This window comes from Sorex fumeus, unplaced genomic scaffold (assembly GCF_029834395.1).
Source record: "Sorex fumeus unplaced genomic scaffold, SorFum_2.1 ptg000081l, whole genome shotgun sequence".
Lineage (NCBI taxonomy): Eukaryota > Metazoa > Chordata > Mammalia > Eulipotyphla > Soricidae > Sorex > Sorex fumeus.
Window position 1 is genome coordinate 14,888,704 of NW_026606138.1, and position 17,231 is coordinate 14,905,934.

Below are 17,231 nucleotides of genomic sequence, written 5' to 3' on the forward strand. Positions count from 1 at the left end.
TGACTTTATCTTTGCTGCTGCACCCAGTTAATCTTGAGAAAAATGTAAATTAATTTCTTCAATTTTCAGAATGAAGGTAGAAAAGTTGAGTAGATTATTAGAAACAGCTGTTTTAAAAAGAATAGTTGATAAGATAGTATAAGATAGTAAATTGGGAATGTATTTTTTTTTTTTTTTTTGCTTTTTGGGTCACACCTGGCGATGCACAGGGGTTACTCCTGGCTCTGTACTGAGAAGTTACTCCTGGCAGTGCTCAGGGGACCATATGGGATGCTGGGAATCGAACCCGGGTCGGCTGCGTGCAAGGCAAACGCCCTACCCGCTGTGTTATCTCTCCAGTCCCGGTAATGTATTTTTAAAAAATTAGATGAGTGTGCCAGAGAGATAGTACTGGGATTTAGGGGATTTCGGCCCTTGCCTTGGTGTGACTGACCCCAGTTTGTTCCCTAGCACCGTATTGGGTCCAGAGTGATCTGTGAACATAGCCGGATATGGTCCCAAGCCAAAACAAATGAAGAAAACTGGATAAATTGAGAGGAAGGCGTCCATGGGCCCAAGCTGCCCCGCATCACGGACCCTGGCATCAGACCATTGTCAGGACCAAGCACTGCCTGGCAGCCCCATGCTCCCTGAAAAACTCAGCAAGTTGAGTTTTTATATCAAGGTCTTTTTTTTAATTGGTATGCACATATATTTATGTATGTGTTATAGACATTTAATAAAATATTTAGCTACATGGCCATTACTTCAAAACTATAGATCATTTAAACATGACAGACTCCTTCAGAAGATGAGTGCACATGTTTTGCGTCTGGTGGTCTGGGTCTGATCCCTGAGCACCACCCTTCCCCACTCTAGACCGAAAGATCTAAACAAAGCTCTCACTGTGAAACAGCTTGTGACATCTTAGAAAGGGCCAGAGAGATGGCTGAAAAGAGCTCATGCTTTGTAGGGACCCTGGGTTCAAGTCCTGGCACCTCATGGTCCCTGAGTATCACCTGGTGTGGCCCCCACAGAAGAAAAATGAAACATCTGACTTAATAAAAATGTATTTTGGAATTTTATTTCCTTTCTGAGAAATAACTCAGTTTTGTAGCACTTGAAATTTTTTTGATTTTTGATTTTGGTCCACACCTGGTGGTGCTCAGGCTTACTCCTGGTTCTTTATTCGAGGGTCACCCTTGGTGGGAACTGGGGGCCGTATGAGCTGCTAGGGATCCATCCATCCTGTGTCATCTCTGTGCAAGGTGACCACTGCACAGACTGTACAATCTCTGTGGCTCCAGCGTTTGAAATGTTTCTATAAGGAAATAACCTTAATTCATTGTGCAGCCTAAAGATGCTGTTTTAAATATTTAAACAAAATTTGTCAAGTCAAATATCTGAGATTTTGGGAAAATTTTTTGTAGACATTTATTAGTAAAAAGAATGTAAAAGTGTTTTTTAATTTTATGGTGCTGAGGGTAGAAACAATACTTGGTGAGGCCTGTGTTCTCTCATTGAACTTCATCCTCAGCCTGAAAGTGAATAATCATAATTTAGTCTTCAAATCCTGGCGTCTACAATGGAGGATTACTTTTTGGGGGGTGGTGGAATGGGGGATTCTTTCTTCATCAAGCCCAGCCAGCAAACCGGGGCATTTTCTTCAGTGAGACAGTAGTTTCTTCAGCCCTTACAGTGAACTTCTGGGCTCACGTCTGCAAGGCGTGTCTCCCCTGAGCCATTCCCTGATCCCCAGGCTCTGCAAGATTGTTCCTCTTTGAAGCCAAGATGTTGTGGCCACATCTTGTCAGCTAGTATCTGTGAGCAGAGACTGTGGCTCTAACACCCCCCCCCCCCCCCCTCGGTTCTAGGTGGCTGGGTGCTGCTGCTTTGGTGAGGAAGGTAGGTGCAGGTATAAAGTCAAATTAGCAAGTGCTCAGGCACTGAGATGTGTGTTAATGAGTTTCCTTTTCAAATGGTCCAACTTGGACATTGGACCTGGCAGTTAATTTTATGCTTGCTCTGTTGTCATCACAGTGCTGGTGACCAGTGAATTTGCCTGAGGGCTTGGTCCCTAAAACAGCCTTCTGAATAGGCTCTTGGTAGAGAGTATTGTACTTATGGTTTTAATGCTAAATTCTGGCTTAGCTTGTAAATTTGGAGTTTGGACAATCTGCACAGCTTTGTTGACCTATTTCTATGCAGATTTACGCTTTATGTTCTAGTGTTACAGGCTGGGGGCTAATGTTGATCTTACTGTTTTCAGCAACTAGAGACTTAGAATCATTTATCAGTTTAGCTTTTTGATAAAAAATGTTTTAAAAACTTCCTCCTCCCCACTCCTTTCCTTTTCTGGTTGTTGCACGAACCCTTGGCTGTGGTGCTCGCTGGGCTTGCACATCTGACTGTGATGTTCGCCCTTGGCCTTGGTGGAGAGCTCCACTCCTTTGTGCAGTGCTTTCATCCATTCTTGATGAAGGCCGGGACACATAAGTGGTGGTGGCGGTTCTTGCTGTGGTGCCCGTGTGTGTGTGTGTGTGTGTGTGTGTGTGTGTGTGTGTGTGCGCGCGAGCGTGAGTGCCCGTGTGCAGACTGAGTTCTGTCTCCCTGGCCGTGACATCTTTACAAGGCTTAGTTGCATTGTGGCTGCCATGGCTTGTCCCTGAGACTTACAGACAGCATAGCCAGGACTGTTTCTGCTCATGTGGGACAGTGGGAATTTGAACTTGTGGTCGTATGCCAGAAAGGCATGCTTTCTGAATCACCACGTGTTTCTCTGTTCTCTTTGTCCTTTTTAATTGACACTACTGGAGGATTTCAGAGGTCAAGTTTATCCCCTCCGAGTTTACAGCACCAGGAATCTAAAGCCAACCTTCCACCAAAGGCCAACTTTCCTACCTGCTTCTCCCACCTGTAATTTTCACCAACTCCAGCATTTCTCTATATTTATTTTCCTCTTCCCTTCCCGTTGTTTTATTTTATTTTGGGGGAGAGAGGGTTTGGGCTACACTGAACAACGCTCAGGGCACACTCCTTCCTTTGGGCCCAGGAATCACTATTGACGGTGCTGGGGGTTGAACTTGGATCTGCTGTGTGCAAGGCAAGCGCCTTCCCCACTGTACTATGACTCCGGCCCCTCCCCTTTATTGTTGTTTCTTATGATGGTTGCTTGTGAGTTGCTGCTTTAGCTACTTGCGTACTTTTAGCAGAACTGCTTTAGGGATCACACTGGGGCATGGGGGCTGTGCTGGACTTGACCGCTGCAGCCCCTGGGCCCCAGGAGTCTCCTGCTGAGCGGCTGTTAGGTTCCAGATGGATGAAATACCAAGATGAGGCCAATCATTTCTGTCACTTGACTTTTTTCACTTGTGCTATTCAGTTAGTTTCTAAAAAGCACGATTTAAACATTTTAATTAAAAAGTTTAAATGCTTTATTCAGCTACTTTTGGCATTTAGCTTGATTTCATGTTTTAGCTACCTGTGAACACAGCAGTATAAATAGTATCTTGAGTTACTGTTTTCATATACACAGAAATGGCCTCGAATGGCACCATTGGATTATATGGCAGTTCCTTTTTAAATTTTTGTAAGGGATCTGTATACTGTTTTCTAAGGTGCTTATACCCTCACCAATATTTGTGGTTTCCAACCTATTTGCGTGTTTTTTTTTTAAAGTTTTGTTTTGGTCCACACCTGGTGGTGCTTATTAGGAATAAGACAGGGTTTATTCCTGTCTCTGAAAAATAGGAGGGATTTAGGGCACAGGTTCTTACAGAAACAATTTAAAATACGCCATTCCTGGAATTGCAGTAGGTAGAATGCAGGGGGAGAAAAGGAGATTATTAGAATCAGCAGTAAAGAGTCTTTGGTTCAAAGATGACCTTAGCAGGACGTGGAAACCAAACTGCTGGCTGAAAAATTAGATTCAGCAGGTGTGTATAGAGTTGTGACTATACAAGAAGGATCTTGTACATTCCGTGTTCATTGTGTTTCTTTTCTCTCCTTGGGTTATTCACAAAACTACTTTTTATGCCTTGTTAGAGTCATTCTTTTTAAATCCAATTGATATAATAAAAGAGAGATTGACTGAATTTACTGATTCATAGCATGTTGTTGGAGCAGTTACACCAAGTTTTGATTTGATAGTCTAGGCATAGCCAAGGTAGATTCCTCACCCGCCAGTTACAGCAGGAGGGCTGCTCTGCTGCCTGTGAGCCTGCAAGAGCTGCTCTAGACTCTGTGTGGCGAGAAGTGGGTGTGTGGTGCCTGCATCTGTGGGGAAGGGGATCTAACCGGAGACTCTTCCCCCTCCCTCCTTCAATGGAGCATTAAGAGTTAACTTAGCTATTTCCTGTCTGAGGTGGAACCACAGTGTGTGCATTATTTATACTTGTTGCCTCCTAAAACAAAAGCCAGAGCTTGGCATGCAGAGGACCTGGAAGAAAGGCAGTGGATCTAAAGCTGATCTTTGTTTTCAATGGGCTGAGTTTTCTGCAGCAATGAGTCATTCTTTGTGAAAGAATATGTTGTTTGGTCTTTTCAGGGCAGCTACATTGTGGCCTATGATTTAGCATCTCAATGAGAGCTTATTCATCAGAGGGACAAAGACTTTTTTCTAGAAATGGGGTTTAATATTGTTGGTAATTTTAGGGAGAAAATGTCCATTTTCATAGTTAATAAGGTGATGGGGTAATAGGCTCTTTTAGAAGTTTTGAAAAGTATAGGAAGAAATTTATACTGTTTCCTTTTTCTTTTTTGAGAGAGTTATGTATTGACAGAATTTGATGCATATGTAAATAACTATTTTGCTGTTTTGGAAGCATTTAAATATGAAGCTTTTGGAAGAAATGATGTGTGCTTGTGGAGAGAGACCTGTACCTGTGGTGCGGGAAGACGTGTGGTATTGGGGTCCCCGAGCTTCCTGAGACACCGCACTGCCCCAAGAATGTGTCTTTAATTTTTAATTGTATATAAAGTATAATTTATGAATAAAGTATGATTTATGAATTTATAAAGGAATAAAGTCTGAATTTAAAAATACTTTGTGATATTTCAGTTATAATAACCACTCTTCCTGCTGTTTCTAGGCCTGTAGGAACAGATAGAGGAGGCTTATTTGCCGCAGGAGGGCCTCTCTCAGGTCATGCTCAGGAGGCTCTAGAGTCATCCCAGTGCTTCTCGGTCAGCCAGGATGGCGGCACAGTCCATGGGCTTAGGATCTGGGGCTACTTTGGCCTTCTGGTACTTACTTAGGCCTCCGGTACTTACGTAGGCCTCCCTGGTGGTGTTGGGGGCTCTTATGGTGCTTGGGCGCTTCCAGGCTGCCTTCGTGATGCTCAGGGGACCGTGTAGCGCAGAGGGTCAAACTGTGGTCAGAAGGATGCCAGGCACACACTGTTCACCTTGTACTCACTCTCTCTGGCCCTTTCATTAAGATAGTTTTAATGTTTTGACAACAACTTGTTGCTTGATGGTACTTGGAGGCTACTCTTGCCTCTGTGTCCAGGGGACCATATGGTGCCTGGGATCATACCCAGGCAGAGCCCAGCCTGTTAATCTAACTCTTTGACCATTTTGACAAAATTTAAAGGATGTGGAAGAATTGCACTTCTCACAGTTGATTTGTAAGATCACTTTTACTTTTCATATGTCAAGTTTACTGTTCTTCCCGATATTCTTATGTGTGATTGTACAGTATCATTGCCAGGCAATAGAAACTGTGAAGATACAGTTGCTTTTTGGGTGAGACTAGACAGTCTTTCTCAAAGTTTCTGCTTCACAGGTGTAGATGGAAAGTTGAATTTAACTAGAATTCAGATTGGAGTTGGGAGGAGGTGGCAGGGGGATTCTAAGGCACATGACAGTGGAGTAATTATAACAGCAATTGGCGGTGGGATTTGAGAGTGTAATTAGTGAGACAGTGGACAAGTGGTGGCACTGGGTGCTGAGGGGTCGGAGTGGTTAGTGGTGAAGGATCATTGGAAGCTAGAGGAAACGTTCTGAAAAGAAGAGTGGTGCAAAGAAAGTGTGGTGTGGAAGTTGGATGAGGAGAAGATTTCAGTTACCAGCTGTAATTAGATGCAAAATTATGAAACTGTGAAGTAGAGATCACTTAAAAAAAAAGATAGTGCTGTGAGTTACATGTCATCAACCTGAATGCTGGTATCACTAAGAATTATGACAGGGTAGTGTCATGGGGAGACAGCATCAGTGAACTGGGAGCTAAGAATAAGCAAATGGAGGGTAGTTCCTTATTTTTGAGTGCAGCCTGGCTCAGCAGTGTGCAAGGCATCATTCAGAATGATGGACTGTTGTGTTGGTGGCATAATCTCAGCGCTGTGAAGCTGTACCATGATGATAATAATTAACCCAAGGGAGAAAGTGATACATTCTCAATGTTTGGTGAATGGGTGCAAGGCACTGCCTTCCTATGAATAGAGAAGGACACCAGCATTCCCCTGATTCTTGCTGGAATTCTTCTGATGAGGTGAGGAATGCGTAGAGAGAGTCTCTTGATTCCTTCAGATAATGGACCAGATAAGGTAGTTATCTGAAACATGAAAAGCTGTTGGACCCATGATTCCAGCCAAATGTAAGTGGAGGGCGGGGAGAGTATTTGGTATTCTTCAAAGGCACCTTTCACCTTCAGAGTCTAGTTGGTGGTGACTTCCTTTCAGCCTGTGCTGAAAGTGATGTGGTAGAGGTACAGTGCTGATGTCGTTGTTCACCTTGTGGAGGAGAGATAGAAATCTGATATCAGTTGCATCATAAGGATGTGTGTATATGCTTATCAATGTCTGTTTATGTTTTTAAATATACCAGTTATATATATACACTTTACTAGGCAGGTGAGCTGCTTGTTATGCAGTGCTTTTTTGTACAGGACCTTGATCTCAGCAGTCACATCCCCAGGGTCAGTGCAGTGAGTTGATGCAGTAGATGTATGTTTACTATGATGACTGTTTTGAAAATATAGTTTATTGGGCTACTGTAATAGGAATTGCTCATTCATGTATAAAAGGGACATCTATTCTGTTTTGGCTTTCTTTACTATTAGGTTATAGGAAACGGTATTTTTGTTTTGTTCTATTCCTGGACGCTGTGAGATGTTTAGTTCACTGTCATAGTACATACAATTGTTCAAGTGTTTGGTAGCTAAGAAATTCTCTTTTTACAGAAAGACTTTGTAGGTGTTTGTTGAGAGCAAAATTAAAACACTTCAGAGTATGTTTTGAATGAAGGCATATCATGATTTACATTATGATCACATTATGATATTCCTCAGATTTGAATAAAATCAGGCATATCAACTTGCATATATTGATGTGTATTTACAGAGCTAAATTCTATCTGGAAATGGGAAAGGTGTTGTTTTGACATATTCATTATGTGTTGAACTTAACCGGATTACTAGGTAAAAGGAACGTCACTACTTTCTCCTCTCTAAAACGGAAGATTTGGGGCTGAGAAGACAGCTCAGCTGGGTGAGCACGTGCTTCCAGCGTCAGTGGGAGCAGACCCAAACCCAGAGCCAGGAAGAGGGCCTCTAGCCTCTCTCCTTGCGGCTGCGAAGCAAGCAAAATCCTCAATATATTGTCCTGAGCAAATTCATTTTTTGGCTTTCGTTTTGGGGCACACCTGGTGGTGCTCAGCAGACCATGCAGTGCTAAGGTTAAACCTCGTCTTCCTATACACAAGGCATGTGCGCTCCAGCCCTCTGAGTTTCCTCTCTGGCTCTGACTAAATCCTTCATTGAGAAGCTTTTTGAAAAAATACTAGTGCTTATTTCTCTAAGCATGTGAAATGTTTGACTTGGTTGTCATGGAGTCTCTATGCTTCTATCTTAGATGAAAAATGGCTCTCTGGGGCTACAGAGATACTATGGCACAAGGCACTTGCCTTACACATGGCCAAACCCTGGTTTGATCCCCAGCACTGCATAGGAGGGTGCAGGTGAAGCCCTGAGCCAGAAGTAAGTCTTGAACACAGCTGGGTATAGCCCAGAAACCAAAAGAGAAAAAGTAATTGTTACTGCCCTATGTTAGTCTCCATCTTAATAATATGACTAATTTGAGGGTAGAGGTTATGCAAATGCTGACATTTAGAAAACAGCATTACTAAGACTAGGGAAGCGTGTGGGGCTCAGTAGCTCAGCAGCAGGGAACTTGCCTTGGCAAATGTGAAGTTCTGGGTTTGATCCTCTGCAAATCAGCAAACAACAATAATGATAAATAATTTCCATATATATGTGTATGTATGTATTATTCATGATAGGGAAAATTTGCCATTTTAGTGATTAGCTATAAAAGGAGATTTGTATGTGTGTCTGTATTATTCAGCTATTTCCAAGGGTTTTTTTTTTAATTTATTTCTTGAATCGCCATGAGAACAATTACAAGGCTTTCAGGTTTAAATCTTGGTCATACAATGATCAAACACCCATCCCGTCACCAGTGCATATTTTCTACCACTGAGAACCCCAATGTACCCCCCATCCCACCCACCCCCATGCCTGTGAGGCAGATGATTTCCACTGAACTCTCTCTCTACTTTGATTACATTCATTATTAATGAATAATGGTGCAGAGATGCACCATTATTATTTGGAATTCCCCCCCCCCCCCCCCCCACCAATAATCAAGCCTGCTGAAAAGTCATCGTGAAATAATTTGTTTTCCATTGCTTGTTATGAAGACCATATGATGTCGTGCGGCTGCTGTTGTGTGGATTTCTGATATTTTACTAGTTATGTCTGGAGGGATTTCTGCCAAAAGCCGCATAGTTCCAAGATTGGTTTGTGTGCTTCTGGGTCTATGGCAGTGTCGGAGAGCTGCTCGTGGGGGGCAACTCGTGGTCTAGGTGGGCCAAGAGAGATGTGCTGGTTCTGCCCTCCCCCCCCATCCCATGAGGCTGCAGTTGCCCTGTCACTGCCGGCTCAAACCTGGCTATCCAATTAGCTCTGAGGCAACGGCCACTGTGTGTGGAGGGGGGGGGGAATTGGGGGGGGAGGTGGAAGAGACAGATATCCTTTCCCTCCCAGGGGGGCATGGCACCATAGCTTAACGCATAGTCCATTCACATTCCTGCCAAAAGCTGCTGGGTTCCGAATTAGGTCTGTGTGCCTCTGGGGCCATGTGCTGGAGAGCCACTCGTGTGGGGCAACTTGTGGTCTTTGTGGGGCAAGAAGCTCCAAGGTGTTTTTTATTAATCCTTCAGAAGAGAGGAAGAGCATGGTGGAAGTTGGCTAATGAAATTCCTTATTGTTCCTGTTGCTTCAACTGGACCTTGTAGATACATATGTATATGTATGTGTGTGTGTGTGTGTATCTCCAGCCTTTTTATATACATTGTTGAAAATGTAAAAACTTTATTTGTTGAGTGAGTGACATAAAGTCATGAAGGTTTTGGGGGAAACCGGAATCTTTTAATGAACAGATTAATCCTCTTGGATTCTCCTTAGTCTTTTTTCCCCCTAAAATATTAGGTGTTGATGCTGTGTGTGGCATGGGGACACCAGGCATTGACATCATTCTGGGAGCTTCTCTGGAAACTGGCATTGACCTGCCAGGCCCAGATGACCAAGTTCACTGGGAGTAGCCCCAGACACCCTGAGTTCTTGGGAGATCCTGGCAATAAACAACGTGTGTGTGTGTGTGTGTGTGTGTGTGTGTGTGTGTGTGTGTAAAGAGATCTGATTACATCCATAGAATTTCATCAAATGTTGTTAAATACACACCTGTGTAAAAGAATTTAAGCTAGCCAGGAGTAAATGGTAAAAAAAAAATTTATTAAGTAATGGCCAAATGGGTTGGAGCGATAGCACAGCAGGTAGTGCGTATGCCTTGCATGTAGCTGACCTGGCTGACCCAGGTTCGATTCCTCCACCCCTCTTGGCGAGCCCAGCAAGCTACCGAGAGTATCTTGCCCACACGGCAAAGCTGGCAAGCTACCCGTGATGTATTTGATATGCCAAACACAGTAACAAGAGTCACAATGGATACATTACTGGACCCGCTCGAGCAAATTGAATAACGGGAGGACAGTGACAGTGACAGTGACAATGGCTGAACACTTAAATCTCAATTAAGGTACTATGAACTAGCCTATAAAGGCAAATAAGAACATATGAGTTGAAGATAAGCTTATTGATAATAACACTGCAATAGAAATTAAGTTAACTTTTGAAAACATATAAATTAATTGAATCATTTCCAATATTCATTTTTATCTGCTTTGTTTCTGTGAGGGTCATTTGATTCTTCTCATACACATTCTGCCTTATAAGGAACAAATGAACCAGTTTCATAGCCTTAGTTGAAACTAGCTAGAGAATCAAACTACATTTTTTTCTTACTAAATACTATACTGTGTAAGCATTGAGGGGAATAAAAATGACTTGAAACAAATAAATTGCAAGTAGTCTACAGTCTATTAACTGAGAAAAGAATTTAGATCTGTGTGCACTGGGAGTATGCCTGCATTAATATAATTTACTTCATATTTATTATGGTACATACATTAATATATGTGTGTTTGTTTTATATATAATTATTAATTGTTCTAACCACGGGGCTTGGGAGAGACACTCCCACTAGGAGTGTGAGTGGGGTGTTCCAGACCTCCCTCATGATAGGCGTATGTTCTATCAGCTCAATTGTACCTTTAGCCTTTTCTTTGCTTATTGAAATCAGTGTTGTTGGTGTGGTGGAATTTCTCCATCAATGACCCAGACAGGCTAGACCTGTTTAGGATATGGGCAAGACCTACGACATTTGCAGGCTGCAATACTAGTTGTAGAAGAAAGTGTTAGTTGTGGCGATGATATCGAAGTTTCTGGAATATAAATCATCTGGAATATAAAGTGTTGGCATATACTGTAAGAATGACTAGTCTTTATGGTAGATTCTTAATATATGTTGGATGGTATAAATATGTTTGAAATATGTTTGTTGGATGGCAACATAAATATATGTTGGATGGCATCATATTTTCACTTTCACCAAGTCAGTATTTTTTAATTTGGTGGTGGGGGGGGGTGCTTCAGGCCATACCTGATAATCTATGGGGCTGCTTGCTCCAGGCAGTGCTTGGGGGACCATGTGGTGTTAGGGATTGCACTAGAGCAAGCCATGTGCAAGGCAAGTGTCTTAATCCCTGAACCATCTCTCTGGCACTCTCAAATCAATCTTTAGTAATAGAATCAATCCTAGATCAATCTTCAGTTATCACTGTATCACTGTCATCCTGTTGTTCATTGATTTACTCAAGCGGGAGCCAGCACCGTCTCTGTTCGTCCCAGCCCTGAGATTTTAGCAGCCTCTCCTTCCTTGTCTTTCTGACCGCCGCCATATTGGAGGCTCTTTCAGGGTCCAGGGAATAAGAGCTGTTGTTGTTACTGTTTTCGATATATCGAATACACCACGGGTAGCTTGCCAGGCTCTGCTGTGTCTTTAGTAATAGAAACAGAAATAGTAATATTAGTAACAGAAAATAGTAATAGAATGGAAATAGAAATCACTCTTTAGTAATAGAAATAGTAATATATTAGATTTTGTTCTCAATGTGTATTTAAGTTGTTGACTACTTTCATTTAAGTTGTTTACTACTTTGAAATCATTTGAATTTGTTCCACTGATTCTGCTCTCTTTTAGCCTTGAATTCCATTTTGAAATTTTGAGGCCTAAAAAAAATTAGTAGAATTGTAAAGAACAAACATCCTTCCACATATTTGCTATTTCTAATATTTTCCATCTCTTGTCTATTTTTTATGTGTGTGTGTGTGTGGGGGGTGTACACCCAGGGTGCTCAGGGATTACTCCTGACTCTGCTCAGGGATCATTCCTGTTCTCTGGGGACCATGTCAGGTACCGGGGATGGAGCCTGGCTCAGCAGTGTGCAAGGCATGCACGCTGCTGGTGCTGTGGCCCCTCCAGTATACCTTTTTGAGAAACCATTTGAAAGAAAGTGCAGACACCATGGAATTTCAAACTAAATTCTTTTAGAAAACATCTCCTAGGATATGTACATTTTAAAAAAATAGCCAGAATAGCGCTTCTACCTAGAAAGTAATACTAATTCAATAATTTCATCTATATTCTATAATAGAATTTTTAAGTTGCCCCGAAAAAAGGTATTTTGCATTTATTTTGTTACTTTGCATGTATTTTGCTGCTTTTAGTTCTTGGCTACCAGCCCCCTCCCCCACCCCATTTGTAGTACTAATATGTTTATGTTTTTAATTTACTTTTTGTTTTGCTTTTGAGTCCTGGGGATGGAGGTGCCGCTCGTGGTTTTCAGTTCACTGGGCTGGTGGTTCAGTGCAAGGGCAGAAGCTGGGTGCTGCACGTACCCTACAGCGTGTGACCCTGCAGCCACCCTGGAGTGCTGGGGGCCTCCAGGGTTGCACCCAGAGATCTGGGGGTGGGAGGCTCATGGTGCTGGGCATTGACTCTAGGTTGGATGTGCCAGGCACATGCTCTAATCACTGCACCATCTCTACCTCCTGGCCCATTTCCCTTTTTTCACATGTCTAAGTCAGTGACTTGTACAGTGTCTCACTTTCTTGGCGTGTCTGATTGTTTATTCATGACTAGAATATTTTGGAAAGAACATTGCATAGTTGTAGGATTTTTCTTGCTACATTACAGTAGGAGGCATTTATAAGGTTGATCTTTTTAATAATGCTTAGTTTGGTCATTTGTGAAATATATCTGCTGTGAAAGTAGCATTTTCCCTTGTAGTTAGTTGGCAATCTGCAGTGTTGTAGCAACTGAATTATCGTGTTATCTTGCATCCTTCTGGTTTTTTCTTTGTTGGATGGCTGTGGGGGGGCCATCCCTGGCAGTGCTCAGGGATAGTTCCTGGCTCTGTGCTCAAGAATTATTCTTGGTGGGGCTTGGGGGACCATCTGACATGCTGTGAATCGAACCCTGGTCGGCCGTTTGCAAGGCAGACTTCCTCCTCAATGAACTACCCTCGGGCCTCTATCTCACATCTTTCTTTCTTTCTTTTATTTTTTTTTCTTTTTGGGTCATACCCGGCAATGCACAGGGGTTATTTCTGGCTCTGCACTCAGGAATTACCCCTGGCGGTGCTCAGGGGACCATATGGAATGCTGGGAATCGAACCTGGGTTGGCCGCGTGCAAGGCAAATGCCCTACCTGCTGTGCTATTGCTCCAGCCCCACTATCTCACATCTTTCACTGGTTTTTATGCATTCATTAATGCCTGCTAATTACCTAACTCAGTTTATACATGTGAGGTTTTAAGCCATTATTTATTGATTGGAATTTTGCAGTTGTAATCTTGACAAAAACTAATTTAAGACAGATAGAACTCAAGTGGATTAGGGATGTGACTCAAGTGCCTTCCGTGTAAGAAACCAGGGGTTTGGTCTCTGGCATCACATATTCTTCTAAGCACTGTGTGGTCCCCACAAAAAAAAAATAAAGTTGAAGTTAGAGATAGCAGTATAGATAGAATGTCTATACACCCCACCTCCTATTTAGATTTGTATTATAGTACTTAATGAGTGTTTTCAATAAAATGGGCCAGTGTTTCTAGATTAAGAACAGATGCTTTCTCTCGGTTTTCGTTGATAATACTCAGCTGAAGTGCTCACACTGAGTCTTGCTGCTCACCGGGATAGCACATTTTAGTTGTGCTGCGTGCGCACATGTTTACTGCAGTTCTTGCTGGAAACCGCATACTTTATTTGAGGTCTCAAACACACGTAGTTGTGGTATGTTGGGACTCAGGCTTACCACTCAGGCCCTCTCCCACTGACCTATCCTAGATCCCTGGTTTTACACTTTCTTAAGAAACTACAAGTAGAGTTTCTGATAATCTGTGTGTAAGTTAATTAATTTATTTTTGGTTTGGGGTCTACACTGGGCAGTGCCCAGGACTTGCTCCTGACTCTGCTCTCAGAGATAGCTCCTGCTGGAGCTCAGGGACCATATGGGATGCCAGGGATTGAACCCAGGTTGGTCTTGCACAAAGCAAGTGTCCTATCCACTGTGCTCTCTTTCCAGCTTCTAATATTCCAGGCTCCTTCCATCCATATGCTATGGAAGGATTTTTTCAGTGCTTCCTCTCTCATTCATGTCTTGATTTTTTATTTTCATGGTTCTCTTAATTATTGTTAATTGATTGAATTCTAAAATATGTTCACAAACTAAGGAAGGTCTTAAGAGAGAAGTGTATAAAGTCATCACTGTTTTATTATAAAAGCCTGATAATGAAATAATTATTGGTTAAACTTGTTTGATTCTCATTGTTCCACAGAAAATATTTCTAGGACTCATTTTTATTAGGGAAGTTGATGTTCATTGAAAGGAATTAAAAGCCAAATACCTTATTCTGCTAGCCTGACTTACTTCATAATGGGGCATATTTGTGCATTTATAGCATAAGAAATTTAATATGTCAGAAGGGAAAGTTCTGAATTACAAAATGAAGTAAATTGCAGTGTTAAGATGCTTTATATATTCAAGCAAAACTGGTTGGTAAAGCTAAACCCAGAATAAAGAATGATTATTGTCCTTTTTCAGAACCCACAAATCATCCATATGACAAAGATTTAAAGATTAGTGATCTTTTATTGAGGGATAACTGAGGAGTAGGCTGTCTTAAAATGATAATACATTGCATAATGCCTTTCTGATGGTACTCATTAATTATGACAACATTTTATTTAGAAAATACTTTTAAATCTCTAAATATGACTGCCATGGCATCTCTTTTTTGTGTTTTAGACTACCCCCATAAGTATGGCCCGCAGGGGGGCTGTGCAGATCACTCAGTGTTTGAAAGGATGAGGAGGTACCAGATGACCGGGGTGCAGGAGGCCACACAGGTAAGGGCTATAGCGTCTCTATTCTGCGCACTTAGACAATGGAAATGGTTTTGTTTCTGCATTAAAAATGTATGCTGTCGAATTTCTGAAGGATTCTTACCGTTGCTGGCAACATTCCTAATTTGTAATGTTCAAAGAGGCTTGGTAGCTTGCCTATAATAAAAACTTGGTGCTGAGATTCGAACACAAATCTGCATGGCTCAGTTTTATGTTTCATGTCCAGAATATGCTGTCTTGCCTGTTTCATTGAAAAAAAATAATAATAATTTAGGATGCCTGGAGAGGTAGTAGCGGGTTTAAGGCTTAACTTGTTTGTGGCCGAAACCAGTCCCACATGGTCCCCGAACACTGGGTGCAGTCTGAGGCCCTGGAGCTCCAGGGGTGACTTGGGTACTCCTGGGCACTGCAGGGCAGGCCTGGCTTGGGCGTTGCACTACAGACCTGGTGGCTGACCCTTCCTCCGAGGCCTTCTGGGGATCCTGGACTCTGGACACTGTGAAGGTTCCTATTCAATTAAAGAAAACTGTGGTGGGAGCATGACAACAGAACTTTAGTGTGAACAGGTATTTTGAATAAATTCAAATATTTATAATAGTGTGAGCGTTAGATTGACCAACTCCCTTGACTTTCTAGAAGCTTCCCATATTTTGTTTGCTTTGAATTTTTTTTTTTTTTTTTGGGGGCCACACACAGTGTACTCAGGGATCACTCCTGGCAGACTCAGGGAGCCATAGGGGATGCTGCAGCTTGAACCCAGACTGGCTGCGTGCCAGGCAAGAGCCTTCTGTGCTGTGCTGTTGTTCCTGCCTGGAACTTCCGCACTCCTTTTTTTTTTTTTCCCTTTATTTTATTTTTTTTTTTTACAGTTGTAGAACTTCCACACTCTTGACAGTAAAAGTCCCTTAGCAAAGTAAGCTGGTGGTCAGTCACTAATGAGAACCACAGTGTTTTTAATATTCCCATTATGTTTTTTTTCTTTACTATAGGTTTGTAGTTACTCAAAACATAATTTAAAATTAATTTAAAAATTTTAAAAAATTAGTATTTTATTATTTTTTTTCTGGTTAGAATCTGGTTATTTATTTTTAAAATTTTATTGAATCACTGTGAGATAGTTACAAGTTTTCATGTTTGGGTTACAATCACACAGTGATCAAACACCCATCCCTTCCACCAGTGCACATTCTCTACCACCAATATCACCAGTATACCCTCCCTTTCCCACTCTCTCCCTGCCTTATTTTAATGTAGGAGTATTTATTCAGCCATTAGATTAAGCTGATTGAATTGGGCATGAACTCCACCTTACTTTTTTTTAATTAAAAATTTTAAATGATTAAAGTATTTTTTTTCCCTAAAAGTAGCATGGTAGAGTAATGTCTCTTGAGTTCCTTAAGTCACAGAGAGAGCCTTGTGTCTTCTTTGATCTGAAAAATGCCAGGAACAATTATGTTTTAGGTGGCTCGGTGTAAGTGAGATTATACTCTTGTATTTATTGATCTTTTGCTAGGTGTCAGAGACTGGTCAGATCTGAGAATATATGGCTAATAAAATGAACATGAATTTTAAAAAATGTATCTAGAGCTTGAGAGAGAAACACTTGAGGGTAGTTAAGGAATAGAAGACTCAGAATAGGGAAATCCAGTCTGAGAAGTATTTGAGGATAATAAATCAGACATTGAAAAAAATAAGCAGGAGTCAGGTTGATGTAAAAGACAAGAGGGATAATATCTGCAGAAGTCCAGAAAGATAGAGCAAGGCCAGTAAAGCTGAGTTGCACACACAGAGAGTAGGAGACAAGTGGAAAGGCCTGGGGATTGACAGGAGCGGTAGAGACCATGTGTTGCATGTGTGAGGTGCTGGATTTGATCCCCAGCTCCATGTGGCTGTAGAGCATAGAGCACGTAGCTGTGGTGCACTGGGGAAGGCCCTGGTCCCCAAGCATACTACCAACAACACCACAGCAAAAGGAAGAACTATCGTAATTCTGTCATGCAGTGGTAATAGGCTCTACTGTGGTCTCAGTGGCACAGATGGTTGACATAAGAGAGTTTAGATTGCTGATAGAATAGAGTTTAATAGTAATGAGGTATAATATTTATATATAGTAGGTTTCATTTCTTTTTCTCAGCAATAGATTCAGAAATGTAATGAGAAAAGACATCATTAATATGACTATCAAGAATTGCATCAGAGAATAAATGCAACAAACTGTAAGGTTTGGATAAAGAAACTTATGAAAAGCTTTATTGGAAATGTTAAGATTTTATTTTAAATAAATGAAGATATATTCCATATCAATAGGAAATAATAAAATATCTATTTTTCTCCTATATTATAGTCTGTGTAATTCCAATACAAAAGACCACAGATCTATTCTTAGTACTTGATG

At 41.6% G+C, this 17,231-nt stretch overlaps 1 protein-coding gene across 1 annotated transcript in view; it reads left to right on the forward strand.

Moving 5' to 3' along the window:
• Nucleotides 1-17,231, forward strand: part of ADAM10 (ADAM metallopeptidase domain 10) — a 119,047-nt gene that overhangs the window by 58,020 nt on the left and 43,796 nt on the right. The window contains exon 5 of the mRNA XM_056130842.1: nt 14,739-14,839. Within this exon, the coding sequence (XP_055986817.1) occupies nt 14,739-14,839 (101 nt within the window). The remainder of the gene's footprint in view (nt 1-14,738; nt 14,840-17,231) is intronic.